The sequence below is a fragment of the Manis pentadactyla genome, chromosome 16 (assembly GCF_030020395.1).
Source record: "Manis pentadactyla isolate mManPen7 chromosome 16, mManPen7.hap1, whole genome shotgun sequence".
Lineage (NCBI taxonomy): Eukaryota > Metazoa > Chordata > Mammalia > Pholidota > Manidae > Manis > Manis pentadactyla.
Window position 1 is genome coordinate 35,362,160 of NC_080034.1, and position 17,640 is coordinate 35,379,799.

Consider the following 17,640-nt stretch of genomic DNA (forward strand, 5'->3'; position numbering starts at 1 on the left):
ATGTAAAGGCCATTCCTGTACCTCCAGAAATAATCCCACGTATCATGTTCCACCAGGGGTATGCATGGCATGCTTTGGGGATCCTGCTTTGTGCTCAGACAATGCCCCACTGCCCTGGGACAAGGAAGGGAAGAAATGAGAAAAAATTTGCAAATTGTTCCGAAGAAGGGAAGCCTTGCTACTGTCCTCTCTCTTTCCAATGTTGAGGGCCCCACCCCCACCAGGATAACAGGACACTGAACCAGTCTGGGATGGGGAAAAGGTCCCATCCAACAGGGTTGGGCTCAGGGAACGTGGAAGGGCAAGCGCTCTCGTCCAGACCTCACTGCCCTCCTTGCTTCATACCCTCCACAGGCTCCCTCAACCTCCTGGTGCGGTCCCGGAACAAAGGGGCCCTGGACACTCATGCCTGGTCCCTCAGTGGCAATAAGGGCAATGTGTGGCAGCAGGCCCATGTGCCTATTAACCCCAGTGGGCCCTTCCAGGTGAGTCCGCCAGGCCCAGAGGCCCCTCACAGGCTGTCCCAGCCCGTGGGCCGTTGCTGTAGCCAGGAAGCACTTAGGAAGGCCCCGTGCTTCTTTCTGGGAAAGCGGGCAGGATATGGGGGTGGGAGTACATCCAGGTGGATTGAGGGAAAGGTGCTGGGGATCCCTCTGGCAAAAGCTCCTAACCCCTGCTTCCTGCTCTCTGACCCCACTCCAGATTATTTTTGAGGGAGTTCGAGGCTCGGGCTATCTGGGGGATATCGCCATAGATGACGTCACACTGAAGAAGGGAGAGTGCCCCCGGAAGCAGATGGATCCCAACAAAGGTGCAAGCTGGGAAGTGGGTGGGGGAGCCAGCTCTGCGGGGGCTGTGTGGGTGGGCACCTGCCTGTGTCAGGAGAGGGTGTTTGTGTCTGAATGGGGCTCACAGTGCCCGGCTGATGGGACATGTGTGTCAATGACTATGAACAGGTACTAGTGTGTTTGGGCCCCACCATGGCTGAGGCTCTGGGGCACACGTAGGACAATGAGAGGGCCAGACCCTGCCCTCCTGTGAGTTATTTACAGTCCCAGAGAGGGACTGGGTCTGCCTGCATCTGGGAATGTCACTGCCTCTGTGTGGGTCTGGATGTGAACATGTGCCCCCCACCCAGGCCAGGTGTTTGCAATAATAGCAGCTCAAGTTTGCTGAGCAATTACTATGTACTAGAAAAGGCACAAAAAAACCTGTATATGCAGGATCCCATTTAATCCTCACAACAGTCCTCGGGGGTAGCCCTTCTAAGGAGGGTTTAACCTTCTGCTTCCTATGGTCTATTTCTTGCCACTTATCAGAGGTTAGGTGAGGGTAGGTCTGAGGAAGGCACTCTCAGTTTCCAGAATATTCTGGTAATATGCTTTTGACAGGTTATTAGAAAATGAATTGTTTTGAAACAAAGTATCATGCAGAGATACCAGAATATTCCAGCCCACTGAGGTTGAGTGAATTGCTCTGTGTCTTAGCCCCAGAGCCAGGATTTGGATCTGGGAGGCTGAGTTAACGCCTGCACCACACCACCTCACATCTGCCTATGAGGGTGTCTGTGTGCACTGAGGGCAGTGTCCACTTTCAGACCCCACAGAGAGAGGGGGCAGGGTAACGGGCTTTCCCACAGACTAGCTGCCTGCCTGCTACCCGCTGGCCCTGTCGAGTTGACCAGAACCCTGGCCTGTCTCCCTTCTCTCCCCTGTCATAGTGGTGGTAATGCCGGGCAGTGGAGCCCCCTGCCAGCCCCACCCACAGCTCTGGGGACCCCTGGCCATCTTCCTCTTGGCATTGCAGAGACGATGAGAGCTGCGTGGCCCCCCACCCTGCCCCCGGCACACCAAAGTGTCTGCATTGTACCAAAGACTGACCCCCGCCGGCCGGGGTGCCCAGGGGCAGGGCTGGCCTGCCAGGGAGGGGCCTGCGTTGGCTGCGAGGATGAACAGAGAATAAGGACAGAGGCCCGGCGCTGCGGCCCTGGAGACAGTCGTTTGACACACACACACTCACACACCCACACTCACATACACGGAGATATATTAAAGCACAAGTTTCTATCTGACCTGCCAGCACCTTCTTTACTGCGGAGACAGGGGACTCACCTGAATGGCAGCTGCCACCCCAGGGACCTTGGCGCCATACAGGCCTTGTCCTGGCTGCACCGTGGTGTGTTTCTGACCTTCCCCCATTCCTAACTCAAGGCTGAGCTCCGGTGGGTGGCTTCTGCAGAAGTGCACCAGGCGGAGAGCAGACCCAGGAGCCCCGCCCTCCACTGGACTCTGGGACTCCCTGGGGTGGGGGAGGCTGGGGTCGAAGGGGCTGGGCAGGACTTTGTGAGTTCTGTGAATGTCCCTGTACAGGGGACAACTAGGGAGGGGAGGCTCCTGCTGCCTACGACCCTGTTCCCAGGTGAGGGCTACAAGGTGGAGACCCCAGGTCACCCAGATCCCCTGACCCATTGCTGGGACATCACATTCTCCCCTCACTGTGCCCCTTTGAAGGGACCCGGCACAGGGTCTTGGGCCTGGACAGTCTGAAGCCTGAGACCTTCCCCCTACCCCATCCCACCCCATTCCACAAGCTTCTGGGTTTTTGGGAGCAAAGTCCTCACTCTAGTGGGTTGGCCTAACCTCAGCCCCAAGCTGCATCTCTGAGGAGCACGGAGTGGAGGCCAGGCCATTGTCTGGGGTAAGACTTGACTTTGAAAGGGTAGAGGAGAAAGCCTGCTTTTGTGATTTCACACCCATATCAGACATGGAATTTGGAAGTACAGTGGAGTCACTGTTTCTTGCATACTTGGCATGACTAGGTACCCTGGATAGGCAGGTGTGTGCAGGGGGTGCCCCTGCCCCGTTCTATTGCAAAGCACTGTCTAGTTGGTTGTTCCTTTCCTACCCAGGGCCACTGAAGGACAAAAGGTTTATAGAACTGGAGGCAGGGGATGGAGCAGTTGCTGGCCCCCATTTTCCCAAGGAGCTGCACTTATACCCCAAACTGAATGGGCCCCCATCTTTGGGTTCTGGGTTGGTAGCCTGAGATGGGCATGATGGGACCCAGACTTCTCCTCTTCAACAGCACACTAGATCCCCTCATCCAGCCATCCATGGGAGAGAGGAGGCCCAGCCCCTTCCAGGATGAGTCTTCATGCAAGTGTACATACAGCTGTGTGCCTGTGGGTGTGTGCACATGTGTGGACCCCTCTGTGTCTGTGTAGCACTGTGGGTGCCTCTCTTGGCAGGGGTGTGTGTGAATGTGAGTCTGCACGTGCAGTTACACATGTTGGTCTGAGGCCGGGTCTGTAGCCCTCCTCAGGGAGTGCCTGTAGATGTGAGCGTGCGTGGCTGTTGTTGTGAGTGACATGAATGTAGGGTGCTGGCCAAATATACTGCTTCCTCTAGTACCAAGCTGCCTGCCACCACCTGAATTTTTACCTTTCCTCTCCTATGGATGACAAAGAGCTTACAGATGACCCTACTGAAATGTTGGTGGGGGGTGTTAGAGGGCTTTCCCTGGAGCGTTGGGTGGGGACAGCTGCAGAGGGGAGGCAGCCCCACAATGCCCGGAGATGGGCAGGGAACCAGAGCAAATGCTGCTGGGCTGCCCACTCTGCCAGGCCTGTGCTCTCCTCATCACCAACAGCTGGTGGGCAGCTGGGCCAGGGCTGGAGCCAGGCCTCCTGATACCTCACCAGCCTGGCTGCCTTCCTGGCCCAATCAAGGCCTCTGACCGAAATGAGTGGCTCCAGGTTCTCAGAACACAATTCCATCATGTCTGCTGGGTATTGTTCCTTAACTGTCCCATATGTGCAGGTTCTGTTGCCCCAACTAGACTGTGAGCTCCTCTGAGCCTTCCAACCTTGACCCCTCCACCACCGCCACCCCAGCCCCATCCTGACCTCATGCCCAGCACAGGCATGTGTGTTTCCTGGTGTGCAGGGGATGCGGGTGTCAGTGTGTGCTGACGCTAGCAGAGTAATGTGAGCCCCGAGGGTGTGTCTGGTTTGTGCATGTGTGTGCATGTCCAGGTCTGCAGGGAATGTGTCTTTGTGTGTCTCTGAGTGACTCATGGGTCAGTGTCTGTGTGACTGTTGTGCCTCTGAGTCAGCACCTCTGTGGCAATGTTGCCTGTGCTGTGTGTGTCTTTGTGTGCTAGTGAGTATCAGCATCTATGTGTTGGAAGGTGGCTTGTGAAGACCCCCAGCCTGGTGGAGACCAGGCTGGCTGGATCTGATGCATCTCCCCAGTGGCTTCCTCACTCTCTGGGTCAGGGTGGCTGAGGCATTTTGTGGCCTTAAAACAGGGAGCCCAGGGTCAGCTCTCAGGGTGTTGGGGTCCTCCACCCCATCTCCTCCCAGTTGGTGTCTGGGGGACAAAGGGACTCATGGGGCCAGGTGCTGTACAGGGAGGAGAGGGGGAGTCTCAGTTTGGCTGTCTTGTCCCAGTGACCACATAGCCACCTGGGGTGCCGAGCTGAGCCTGCAGCCCAGCCCTCCCCTGGGACGCTCCTCCCGCCTCTGCCTTCCCTGGCCTGGCCCTGACACTCCTTTCCCATTCATTCTCCTTTCTCCCTGCAGTCACTGTAAGCCCTTGGCTCGGCTCTCAGGGCCAGCATGGGCCTCAGAAGCCTGAACCCCTCATGGTGTAAATGAGGAAGGTAAAGTCCAGAGAGGGGAAAGGACTGGCCCAAAGCCACACAGCCAGTTGGGGTGGAGGTAGACTTGGAAACCACCCTGCTGGCAGCTGCCCCTGGGGTCTCCTTCTGGGCAGCAACAAGGGGCTTAGTCAAGCTGCTTTTCTCCAGGTGCTATACAGATGTTACAGATGTTTCTGAGCACCTGCGCTGGGAGAAGCACCGTCTCCTAGTCCCAAATTCTGGCCTCTCATCCCAGGCCACCACCCTGCCCACCCAAGACTAAGCCAGTGGCCACATGGAGGCTGCCTCTCTCTGCCCACACTGGCCGTAGCTGCTGCCCAGGCTCCTGGACAGAGGGGTTGCCTCCCCTTCCCTCCCTCTGTGTCCACTCGAGCCAGGGCTGGCAGTGCAGGGCAGCACATCCTCGTGTCCTCATCCTGCTGACTCCCCACTAAGGACCGGGAGGGCTGCGGGTGCGCGGGTGTGCCCATCTTGGTTTTTTCCTCTCCCTGGACAGCTCTGGGGGGCCGGAGGTATTTCCAGGGTCTGTCCCCAGTAATGCGGTGGGTAGACCTGCTCTAGAGAGCCCGGATAAGGCCACTGGTTAGGTTCTGGGTTCAGAGGAGCTCTCTGTACTTTCAAAGACAGGGTAGCACCCCCTCTTTGTTGAGTCTGTGTTGGATGTGAGGGTGTGTATGAAGGTGTGTGTGAGGATTGAGGGTATGTGTGCTGGGGCAGAAGGACCATTCTTTGCTGGGGATCCTTTGACCCTCAGAGCTGGAAGGGACCTTAGAGCCCATCTAACCCAGTGCCCCCACTGTACAGGTGAGAAAGCTTGAGGTCCAGAGAGATGGCACTTGCCCACCACCACCCCCCTCCCTCCTGTTGCCTGCGTTCACTTCCCAGGGCCTCACTAGGATCTCCCTCCCTCGTGGCACCTCTCTGCCCCCTGCCAGCCGCCCACATCATCACCATCTCAGCCCAACTCCAGTGGCCCCTGTGCCAGCCTTCTCCAAGCATCCTCCCTGCCCTAGGTGGTCGGCTCACCAAGGCCTTTATCCCCAACCCAGGAGAAAGGGCAGGGAAGCAGGGGGCGCTGCTCCCACCCTGAGGACTCACAGATCTGGGAGGAAGCCAGTCCCCCATGTCCAGCCCACCCCTCTACCAAGGTAAAAGCACAACAGGAGACCCTCATTAACGGGTGAAGGACATTGGGGTTGTCTTAGTCACACGGCCCCATCCTCACCCTTTGCCTTGCTTTCTATCTCCACCTCAGCCTCTGACCCCACTTTGTTCCCCTTTCACCCCCCAACTCTCCTAAATGTAACCTCTAGTTGCGGACACGGTTGTTTCAATCAATAAAGCTGCAATGTTCTAGAGCTCCGGGTCAGCTGTGTGTGTCATGGGGCAGGTGGGTGGAGCAGGCAGGCAGGCCAGGACAGGGTGCAGGTGAGAGGCTAGGGCTTCCTCTCAGGCCCCAGGGGACCCTGCTTCTTGTTGGCATCTGCTGTTCCTTCAACAAATACTAGTCAACTACTGCCTTCCTGGAAGCTCCTATCTAGCGGGGGAGATGGACACTAAGCTAATAATTTCACTGTTATGAATACAACTAGGGCTGTGAAGGAAGGTCCGAGCAGGTCCTTATTGGAGTTGGGGATTCGGGGAAGACTGCTCTAAAGAGAGACATTTAGGACAGACCTAAAGAATCACTGATCTGGGACAGAGGGAGTCTTTCAAGCAGAGGGAACAGAATATGCAAAGGCCTAAAGGGTGAAAAACTTGGGAGGCTCAAGGAGCAGAGAGAAGGGCAAAGGAGGAGGAATTAGGTTAGGCAGGTACTGTGCTGACTTTGTCCTTTCCCTTCTGGGCTCTGAAGCCCACCCTCCCCCCTACCTGTTCCTGCTTCCCTCACAAGCTCGGTGTTCCTGTCCTGGTCCCATAAACCCCACTCAGCCTCTACTTGGGGCTCCTTCCTTTAATTGCCACCAGTTAGCTGCCCACTTTCCCAAAACTCATTTTGTACCAATATTTTCCTTTATCCCAGACCTCTCAGAATCCTAGAATTTCAGAGCTGGAAGGTCCTTTAAGGTCACTTATTTCAACCATCTACTACTATGTTTTCCTTAGGAGAAATAGCTTGCAAGGTCATGGGGGCAGGCAGTTGTGAGGAAGATTCGCCCCCCATGGAATGCTCATGAAGTGACCACAAACCAAAGCTTAGGTGTTATGATATGAACTACAGAGAGAGATCAGGCAAATGATGGGAAACAAACCTTTCGTGTTACTCGATCGACTCAGGTAGGGCAGATAGCTTCATTTCCACATTCAGATGGTGACACTCAGGCTCAGAAAGGTGACAAGACTAGGAACTCCCTACCCCAGCTTTATCAGCTCTTACTTCAGGTAACTAACTTCTTGCTGCCACTCCTGGGATTTCTCTTCTAAGAGCTTGGACCCTCTTAGGTTGGCTCATTGGATACGAGGAAGGTAGGCCCTCTCAGGCTCGCTCAAGTACAGGAGCATTATTGTAAAGATATATGTAATGAGGGAACAGACACTCTCAGAAATCCAAACACTAGGCATGTAACTAGGATGGATTTCTTGGACAAGATGGTATTTTGAACTCAAGGTAGCTCTGGTTCATGGCTCCTCAGTGGTAAAGGTGGCCACAAATCCTTTGTTATCCTTCCTAAAGAGAGAAGGAGTCTAACCCTTTTCCCCCTTTAAATCTGTGTTGGTCTGAGTCACTTGTTAGGCCAACAGACTGTGATGTTCTGAGATGAAGATGCCGTGAAGCTTTGACTCAGGCCCCGTGGAATGTTCTCTCCGGGGTTCCTGAGCCACCATGTGAGATGCCCAACTCCCCTGAGACTGCCATGCCAAAGAGGCCATGTGAGGGGCTCCAGGTGACCTCACAGCTGAGCTCAGCCTTCCGGCCATGCCCCCACCAGACGTGGGAGTGAAGCTGCCTTGGACTGTCCAGAGCAGCCCACCCACCAACTGACCACCCTTTTCAATGCTCCATGGAATAGAAGCTTTGCCCAGTCACACTCTGTCCAGGTTCTTGACTCACAAAGTCATGGATTATAATAAAATACTTACTGTTTTAAGTCCTGAAGTTGGGAGTAGCTTGTTACAGCAGCAATAGATACTCACCCTGGTGTGATTCAGCCACTTCCCAGCATCTGCTTCTCTTTGACCATATGGTTGTCTCCTGACTCATGGTGTCTGCTCCTTTGAGGGCATTGTGGCCTGTCCAGTCCAACTCTCCCTCTCGACTTTCCAGGGGTAGCCCCCAGCATTCACTGACTAGCCTCTCTAGACAGAGAGGGCCGACCGGACTGGCCCACCACTTTGTACCCAGTCACAGATACAGCATCGGGCAGCCTACTGACTGGCCACCCTCGGGTCAGAAATCACCCCTGATCCAATCCGCTCGGCAGGAGGAAGGGGTCATGTACATGAAACGTGGCTGCCAGGGGGCTGCTAGAAAGGCTGAGAGGGCTACCTCGGAGGGGCAGGGAGCTGGCAGGCAACATAAATATACCCCCTTGGTTCTCCCCTCTTTCATCCCTCCTCGAGTGACCACCATTCCCGGGAGCACACTGTGCGCTGTGTACCATGCAAGTGACCCCATCCGAGGGCCCAGTGTAAACCATACAAGTAGGTCAGGTTACTTACCGGAACAGAGTATCATGTTATTATGCATATAATAATGCACAATGACTTGGATATTTTTATTTTCATGTTTACAGATGAGGAAACTGAGGCTCAGAAAGGTGCTGTAGATACCCAAGCTCATAAGATTAGGAAGGGGAGGAACCTGGAGGTAAATGTAGACATCTGACTTGGGTACAGTGTTCATTCACATCAGCCAGCAACCCTCCTCGTCTTTCTAGCCTTTGGGATCATTCTGCTTTTCTCACCAGCTCATCCCTGGGGACTGGTGGGGGGGCCTTTCCTGTGCAGCCCTCCACTCCAGATGGAAATTGTCCCTGGTCCTGATTTTCTATTTCTAGCTGCCTGACCTTTTTGCATATGTCCTTTGTGGAAAGCTACTAAAACACTCTTTTAGAAAGAGGATGGGTATAAATAAATCCAAGAAAAAAGTCGAAACTCTTCTCCTTGAAGTCATCCCAACCCAGGTGGAGGCATCCCTCCATAATGCTTCTCGGAACCCCCTGCTCCCAAATTCATCTTTCCTGGGCATGCAGCCCTGTCAGTGCCCAGCGTGTCTCCCTGCTCTGAGATCAACTTGGCTGGCCCCCAAGTGCAAATCCTACCACTGAATCCATCACCCTGTCTCTTCAGCAGTTTTGTTCTTTAAAAATGTTTTGAGCTTCCCGTTTCTCTCAGGCCCCATGAGGCCCGCCAGAACTCAGCTGAGTGGACTCAGCACTTCACAAGGCCTCCTCCCATCTGTGTGTGCCGCCCTCCTCTCAGTGCCCCCATCCCTCCCCAGGACCACCCACCATTTTGCTCTCTTCTGCAGGGCAGTGACAGTAGAGTAAGAGGCCGAGAGTGCCCGATGTGCCCACAGCAGAGTCTCTGCTGCCATTGAAAATATATTGTGAGAAAGGCAGATAAGAAAAGAGCGTGCCTATTACTCTCATTTTTTAATATAAAAATCTATTTATGTATGTGCGTGTTTTTTTTTACCTGGAAGAATATTCAATGGGTTATCTGTAGTTATCCCAGTGGTGAAATTTCATATGCTTCTGACTCCCATCTTTAGACTTTTCTGTATTGCCTGAATATCTTTTACATGAACATGTATTATTTTTAATAACCAGGAAAAATCTATTTTCTCAAGAAAAGAAAAGCCAGAAGTCATCAAGGACTATAGATTTGAAATAAAGGTCACTTTCTGTTCTCAGCATTATTTTTACAACCATACATCACAGACATTGGGAAAGAGCTTTGAACTTAGGCCTTGAAATCTTTTCCTGCTGATTTATTCAAATAAAAATACTCAGACAGTTGGGAGGAGAAGGAGAAGAATGGAGTTGCTTTGACCAGGGATGGAGGAGGGGGTGTCAAGACAAGTTGTGAATAAGAGAAATCCCAAGGAGAGTGACAGTATTTCCAGCAACAAATACTACCGTCTGAGATATGCCTGACCCCCGTGCACGTGTGAGCGCGTGCCAGTGCAAAGGGTGCTTGTGCATATGTCAGTGTCTGTGCATGCCCTCTGGGGGACACCCAGGGCATTGGCGGCCTCTGAACAGCACCTGCAGTTCCCTCCCTCATGAATGTGGGGCCATTTAATGAGGCCTCACCCCAGCTAAGGTGAGTGCATGCAGCCTGGGGACGATTGGAGGCGGGGGCGCAGGGGAGGGGGGCACCAGAACTACCGTAGGGCCCTTACCAGCCTCCTCCCGGACCAGTAGGCACAAAACCCGCCTTGGAAACTCTCAGACTCTGGACTAGAAGCATCCAAACCTCTGCTGATCTCTGCTTCAAAAGACTAGGGTCAGAGAAGAGGCCCTGATTTCAGGACCTGCGTGAGGAAGAGGGAGGGGCTGAGGAGAAGTAGAGCGAGGTGGAGACTGTGCCCGGAGAGTGGACAGAGCACTGTGAGGAAGGCCGAGGACCTCTGGACCCAGACTGTGGCTTGTGACTTCAAATAAGCCAACTGCATCTGGGCCTCAGGTCTCCTGTAAACTGGGGGAAGAGGTGGAGGAGAGGTTTGAACCTGAAGGTTCTTCCGCTCTGGGATCCAGTGAAATGAGGGGGTGGGGTGTTCCTAAGCAATGCAGAGAAAGAAGGTAAAGGAAACCCGGCGACGGCCCAGTTTCTGTTTGCAGAACTGAGCAACTGTCCGTCTCCCCTCCCTCCCCAACATCGGGGACCTCTGTTACCCAGGCCTAGGCGGAAGCTGGTCAGCCTGCTCCGGCTCCACACCCCCATCCCAGGGCCCCACCCCCACCAAGAGGCGGGCAGGTGGCAGGCATAGCGAGACCGAGTCTTGGCCGGGAGCCGGGCTGGGCGTGGGCGCGGAGCAAGACAGCGGCGGCAGAGCGGACGGCCATGGGACGGCGATGGGACGGCGGGCTCCCGCTCCGCACCCGGCTCCGGGCTCCGTGCCCAGGGGCGGGCTGCCTGCTGGGCGCCTGCAGCGCTGGCCTGGGACTTGAGCGGGACCGCGGGGGTCTGGCTGAGTCCTGAGGCAGAGGGGTCTCGGCAGGGCGGGTGGATGTCAGGATCACTGGAGGCTGAGCCTAGGAGAGGAGGAGAGACGCACGGCTTCAGGGAGAATGGCTGCGGGCCAGGGGCGGGGAGCTGCAGGTGGACCTGGGGTGGTGGGGGCGTGGCGGGGGGGGAGGGGGCATCTGCCAGGACGGGCAGTAGAGTGCTGCCCTCTACGGCTCCCCACAGGCCAATGCGGCCCTTCTACCTTTGGTGGGGGCAGTCCAGAAAATCCAGAAGGATCCCAGGAGGTCGTTAGCGAGCCTGGGTCACCCTCTCCTGGAGAAAGGGTTGAGGTGGTGGGAGGTGGGGTCTATACCGGGTCTCAGAGATGTTCCTTTACCCATTTCACCCTGGGTCCAGAGATGGGAACAAAGTGGGGTGCAGGGGAGTGGAAAGTCCCCATTTCCCCTAATATGGAAATTTGAGGCCTTTTCTTTGTCCAAAACTTGAGCAGAGCAGTTGCTGGATGAGCAAATCTCCACTACCCACAGTGCTATTCCCCTGTGGGTCCTGGTGGGAGGGATGTGCAGCACCCTGCTGACTTCTGGCCGGTGGACTGGTGATGGTGAGGATGGAGGATGGAGGGTCCAGGTCTCTTTCCTCAGCCCCAGCCCCCAGCCTGATGAGTGCACCTGGATCCAGGGAAGTGGTGCCCTCCCTCTGCTGGCCTGCAGAGCACAGGGCCACACCTTTAAAGACCTCCATGAATTTCTCTTCCTCTCTCTCACCTGCCTGTCACCATGGGATCAGCCTCCAGGGCTGGCAGAGGCGTCTGTTGCCTCTGGACCTGGGCCTCTCTTGGCTGGTGAGTCAGTCTGGAGGTATTGCCAAGGGGGTTCAACCTTGAAGGGAACCTCTGGCCACTCCCTCCAATGGCCAGTCAGCGTCCCCCCTATAGTAACTCCCTGTCTGTGCTTGAACTGTGCCAGTGAGCAGGGGCACAGCACTTTGCAGGCGGGTCATCCCCCATGGCCAGCTGTTGTCCTCTCCCAACTTTCTGTATCCTGTGAGATGGTGGGAGTAAGGCTGCGCCAGAATGGGGGTGAGGGCTCTGCTCTACTCTCCCAACATTCCAGAATGGGCTGGGAATCCCACACTGTCTCCCTTGAGTCACTCCATGGAGGCTGTAGCTCTGCCTGGAGAAATGGAGTAATCCCCAGTGGGAGGGGCAAACTGGTCCCAGAGTCTGGGCTCTGGTTCAGGCTCTGCCCATGAACATTCTTTTGTTCCTGTGTCTGGACCTTCACCTTCTCACTTGCAAAATGGAAGGAGTTAGAAGTGAATGGTTTCCTTGGGGCCCTAAAGCTCCAATTTCCAATGTTCTGTGTTTTATTTGCTATTACAGTAAAGGATTTGGCATAGGAACCATCACTATTAGCCAAAATTGTCTTTTGTTTGTATCTCTGGGTTAGCAGAGGATGGATTCCTGTAATGCACATTTAATTCAATGGTCACTGCCCACATCTGGAACCCAGTGACCCCTCCTGTCCCCATAGGCCCTGCCCAGGTTCTCCAGCTTGACTGAGCCATTTCCCTTTCCAGGAATTGCATCCTTTTCAGGCCAGGGGTGGATTTCTCTTTCTCCCCTATTGCCTGCCTGTCATCTCCGACCAGCTTCCAGGTGCGGTCTCCATCCCAAATCCATCTAGTCTCTTCTGAGCCTATTTCCCTCACTACCTACCCAGTTCCAGGAACTCTGACCTCCTTGCCTCTGACCCCTAGGAGAATCTCCATCCCTTTTCTTCCATTGTCTGCTTCTCCCTTCCTGTATCCTGACTCCAGGAGTTCTCCCAACTACCCGGGCGGGAGAGAACATAGTTCATTTTTTACCATATAGTGTTTGTTCATTCATTCATTCATTTATTCATTCACCCACTTAATCACTGTGGCAGACACTGTTGGTTCCTAATGCCACAGTCACTCTCTTCTTTTTTGCTCTCCTCCCACTGTGGAGCTTGAAGAACAGAGGCACTCATTTCTTAGCTTCACTTACAGCTAGAGCTGTCCTGTGTGACCAGTTATGACCTATAAGGTATAAAAGGAAGTCAACTGGGGGCTTTGGGAGGAAGTTTTTCCTCCCTGTTTAAAGAAGGAAACTCAGAGGAATAAGCCTATCTTGCCACTCTAGCTCTTGCCCTGCTTCCTGCCCACTGGCATGATTGTGTGAAGTCATGATGCCTGGAACAGTGGTTGCCATTTTGTGACCATAGTTACCAAGGATAAAAACCAACACTCTGAAGATGGTGTAGCAAAAAGGTGGAATGAGCCTGCGGTCCTTGATGACTGTTGAGCTGTTGAATCATCCCTGATGCACACTTCACATTAAGTAACTAAATGTCATAAAAAGAGCTATTGCTTTATAAATAAGGTATTATGGTTCTTTGCTGTCACCATAACAGCAACCATTAGACATTCACTCAATCGATCATTCACTTAGTCATGAATGCATTCATGCATATATTCACTTCCTTGCTGTATAGATTAGGACAGAGGTTTAGATGCTCTAACAGAGACCCCACATAATAGTGGCTAAATTCAAGATAAATTTGTTTCTCTCTCACACAACAGTCTGAGTGTAAGTAGTCGAGGGCAGGGATGGCAGCTGCAAGATGCCAGAGACCCAGGATCCTTCTAGCCTTACCTTGTTGCTTTATCACCTGAGATGTCCTCTTGTCCACATTCGCCAAAATGTCCCCACCACATTGATTTCAGCTGGAGGGGAAGGGAGAAGGCAAGAGAGGTCTGGTTCTCTCATTTTAAAGATATAATCTGGAAGTTAAATATGCCACTTTTGTTCACATCTCATTGGCCAGAACTTATTTATACGGCCACTCCTAGCTACAGAAGAGGCTGGAAAATGCGTGCTTTACTCTAGGTTGCTATGTGTCCAGCTATAAATTATAATTTTTTTTTTTGCTGTAAAAAAACAAAAACTTTGAACTGATATAGGGTGCAATTGGCAGTCTTATTGATCATTTTCACTCATTCACCAAACATGTTTAAATACATACTATGTGGAAAGCCAAGGCCCCAGACTTCAGGCTGCTTGTGGGAGAATAAGTCTAGATATTCAAATCCAACAAGCTTTTGTGAGCACCTGCTCTGCCCATGTGCGCATCCAAATTGGAAAGCAAAGGGCCCCGGAGGCATTACATTCAGTGGGACATGAACCCTCCCCACCCCATGTCTCCTACCTCTACTGAGCCTGCGGGGGTTGGGAAGAAGGAAGAACAGTGAGCACATGTCCCTCAGGACAAATCTTTGCTTAGAAAAAGCTTAGGTTCTAATGAGAATCCCACCTGCTGAACTGTACACCCTCTTTTTGTTCTTGGGTGTGATGGGCATAGGTACCATCTCCTCGACCCCTTGTGATGCCTCTGACAAAAGGCTGTCAGTCTCCCACCCTCAGGGTACCAGGTGGCTCATTTGCTTTGGGAAGCAGAAGGTTGTGCGTGAATGTTGTTCACCCCATGCCTGACACACAGTAAGTGTGTGACAGGAGTTCGATAAATGGATGACTGAAGAACCAAGGAGGATATGGTAGGTTGCATTTTCCAAAATTGGCCTCAGCAATATTTCTGGTCCTATATTAGCTCTTCCAGAACCTGGCCACTCCTCATCAGAAGGTGGAACTATTTTCTCTCTTCCTGAAATTGAGCAGATTGGTGACTGCCTTCACCAATAGAATGTGATACACATCTGCCCAGGTCTCTGTGTGTGTGTGTGGATGTTCACCCCAGGAAGCCACCTGCACACAGGGAGAAAGCACAGGCTGCATGTAGGGTCCTGGATGGCAACCCCAGGTGGGGTCTCAGCCAATAGCTGATCAGTACCTAGACATATGAGTGAGTGACCTTCAGATCATTGTAGCCCCCATCCTGGAGTAGAGATAATCTGTTCCCACCAAGTCCTGCCCAAATTGAAGTTTCATGAGCAAAGTAAGTGTCATTGTTTTAAGCCACTAAGTGTTGGGAATGGTTTGTTATGCAGCGATATATAACCAGAACAACATGGTTGACTTTAAACAGCCACAAATTATTTGCAACTCCTCCCACACAGGGCTGGAGTCTATTTCCCCAGCCCTTGGATGTGGGCTGGCTTTGACCAGCAGAACACAGCAGAAGTGAGGTTGTTCTACTGCCAAGCCCAGGCCTCAAAGACCTTGCAACTCCCATTCTCACTGGCTTGCTGCCCTGACACTGCCACGTGAAGGGCTTGAGCTAGCCTGCTGGATGCTGGAGACACAAGGTCCAGTGGACAGCCAGCACCATCCTCCAGAGAAGTGAGTTTGTCTTAAACCATCAGCCGCATGAGGGATCCCAGGCAAAACTCTGGCCCAAATTATTGACCTCCAGGATTGGCAATAAATAAATGGTTCTTGTTTTAAGCCACTGAGTTTGTTACACATCAATAGGTAACTGATAATATCAGCTTCCTATTTCTGAATCCACATATGAACCAGAGGGATTTTGATTGCCCTGTGCTGGGCCAGGTGTTGGGGAGGATATAGGAGACAGGATTCTTGGCTCCAAGAGCTGATTGCCTAGTTGAATCATAGGGGAAGTCAAGTCTCACCCTGGAGTAGATTGCTAGCTGACAGCCCAAATCCATTCCCTTCATCATGGCGAGGGGATTGTGGCCCATGGCTGCCCAGTGGCACCTTGTTTCTCAGTCCCCTTTGCCTCGAGGTGTACCATGTGGCTAAGCTCTCTCTAATGGGGTGTAGGAGGTGCTGGGGGCCACTCTGGGCCAGAACCTGTAGGTCAGTGGGGCTGTCTTTGCATCACCATTTGGAGGAGAACTACTCTCCACCCTGGAACTCGGACTACACTGAGGAAGCATAATCCGCTTGTTTATACTTTGGATTCTCAGTTGGTTTCACCCTATTAAGTTCAGTCAGCCTCTCCTGCAAGGCAGCCTGCAGGAGCCCGTATCTTGTCTCCAGAATGGAAGCCTGGGCTGGGGCCGGGGGACAGGGGCAGGTGGGTGGTGGTCCCTTCCTGGTAGAATGTGAGCCCCACTAAAGTAAGGACATTTGTTCTTTTTGCTCACAGCTGTGTCTCCAATCCAGTATTGGAAACAGTGAGACAGATAATAGATCTAACGAGCATTTGTTGATTGGATGAGTGAACCTATTTGTTGAATGCACGAAGGGAATGAGTTTGAATTGTTGGCTGGCAATGTATGCCACTGGATCTTGCCTATGATTCAACTAGGGAAGAAACAGTATTTCCTTGTAATTCTGGGGGCTTCCCTAAGAACAGGGTATATGTCTCCCTGCTCAGGCTAGGGCTCCCTGAGGGCAGGGCTATGTCTCCCCGCTGAGACCAGGACCCCCTGAAAGCAGGGCTCCCTGTTCCCTGTGCGTTCGCAGGCCCAGAGTAATGTCTTTGGGCAGCTGAGACCAAGTACAGGGCAAGATTTTTGGATGTTCCCCCCTGCCTCCTGCCCGCTGTGATGTGAGCAGGCACTGTGGCAGGGGCCGCAGATGGCAGCCAGTGAAGCCAAAGGGTGGTTAAGCACCCTTGGAATGAAGTTTAGCCTCATTACAGCTTGTTGGAGAGAAGAGCCAATTAGGGAGGCAATTTTCCTTGAGCAGTCTGAAGAATGGAGTGAAATGATAGCCAGTCAAACAGGAACCCAGCAGCCCCACCACCTGGGCTGTCTCCATGGAGGTCCCTGCCCGCTCTTTCGCCTCCTAGGAGCCCCCCAGCCAACCTGGCTGTGGCTGGTGACTAGAGAAGGGCAGTCAAGCCCCACCTGAGGCCTCAGGGTTCCAGAGGGTGTCACGTGCAGCCCCTTCCTCATGCAGCACTCCACCAGCTTGACGTGGGTATAAACACTCGCGGCTTCTAAGAGCCTCGTGCTCCTGGCACTGTGAAATTCTTCCTGATCACTAATTGCCCTCTTTGGGGCTGCAGTTTCTTTCCATATCTTTTGTGGGGAAGGAAAATAGGAAACACTATTGGGAGAGACTCAGAGACACCCTCACCTCCTCTTCTCCACCCAGGAAGTTCTGTGCCTTCTGTCAACGGCAGATGAAGGAAAGGTGGCTTCCTGGGAGTTCTGCACTGGCCAGGATTTGATGGGGGCGTGTGACCAAAACCTGCCTGAGTGACCAAAGTGAGGCAAAAAAGGGGGGAAGGCAGTGTGGGAAGGATTTGGAATATTTCTTATAATCAAAGGAAAAGAGAGACAAGCAGACAGGTGAGACTTGGGGACCTAGGACTCAAATGCTGCAGCAACTTTCTTTCATTTTCCCTTTGGTCTCTATTGACCAGTCCCTCTTCCTCCACAGGGAGGACACTCTGGTGCCCTCCCTCAAGTCCCATAGCGTCTCTGTCAGGAAGGAGATGAACCTCTCTCCCAGCTCTAGTTGAAGAATCCCAGGGAAGAACTCTGATTGACTTAGCTTCGAGCATGGGCTCACTCCTCAACTGATTGTCCGTCTGTGGTCAAGAGAGGGCAGGGGGTATAATAAACACCCTCTACTAGGATCACAGAGCTGGGCAGGTGTGGTCAGTTCCCTAGAAGGGAGATACCAATCCTAGAAGGAGGACAAGGGCTGGGAAGACCATCTAAGACAGCTGTCTCTTTCCCTCTGTGCCCAGCATCCCATCAAATAGTTAATATCTATCTCATCTCTTTTATTTCTTGAAACAAGCATGAGCTAAGGTTCTATTATTGGATGTACAGACAAGGAAACTCAGGCTCAGAGAAATTAACTAACTTTCCCCAGCTCTTAAGAGAGAGAAACAAGACTTGAACCCCCAATTTTTGCGACACAAGTTGGGGAGGGAAAGAGAT

The 17,640-nt window shown here is 52.9% G+C and overlaps 1 protein-coding gene across 2 annotated transcripts in view; it reads left to right on the forward strand.

Annotated features, from left to right (window-relative positions):
- Positions 1-2,019, forward strand: part of MDGA1 (MAM domain containing glycosylphosphatidylinositol anchor 1) — a 51,958-nt gene extending 49,939 nt beyond the window's left edge. For both annotated transcript variants that reach the window (XM_036907134.2, XM_057493950.1), the window contains 3 exons: positions 355-485; positions 703-811; positions 1,721-2,019. In XM_036907134.2, the coding sequence (XP_036763029.2) occupies positions 355-485; positions 703-811; positions 1,721-1,815 (335 nt within the window). In that variant the 3' untranslated portion in view covers positions 1,816-2,019. The remainder of the gene's footprint in view (positions 1-354; positions 486-702; positions 812-1,720) is intronic.
- The last annotated feature ends 15,621 nt before the right edge of the window (positions 2,020-17,640 follow it).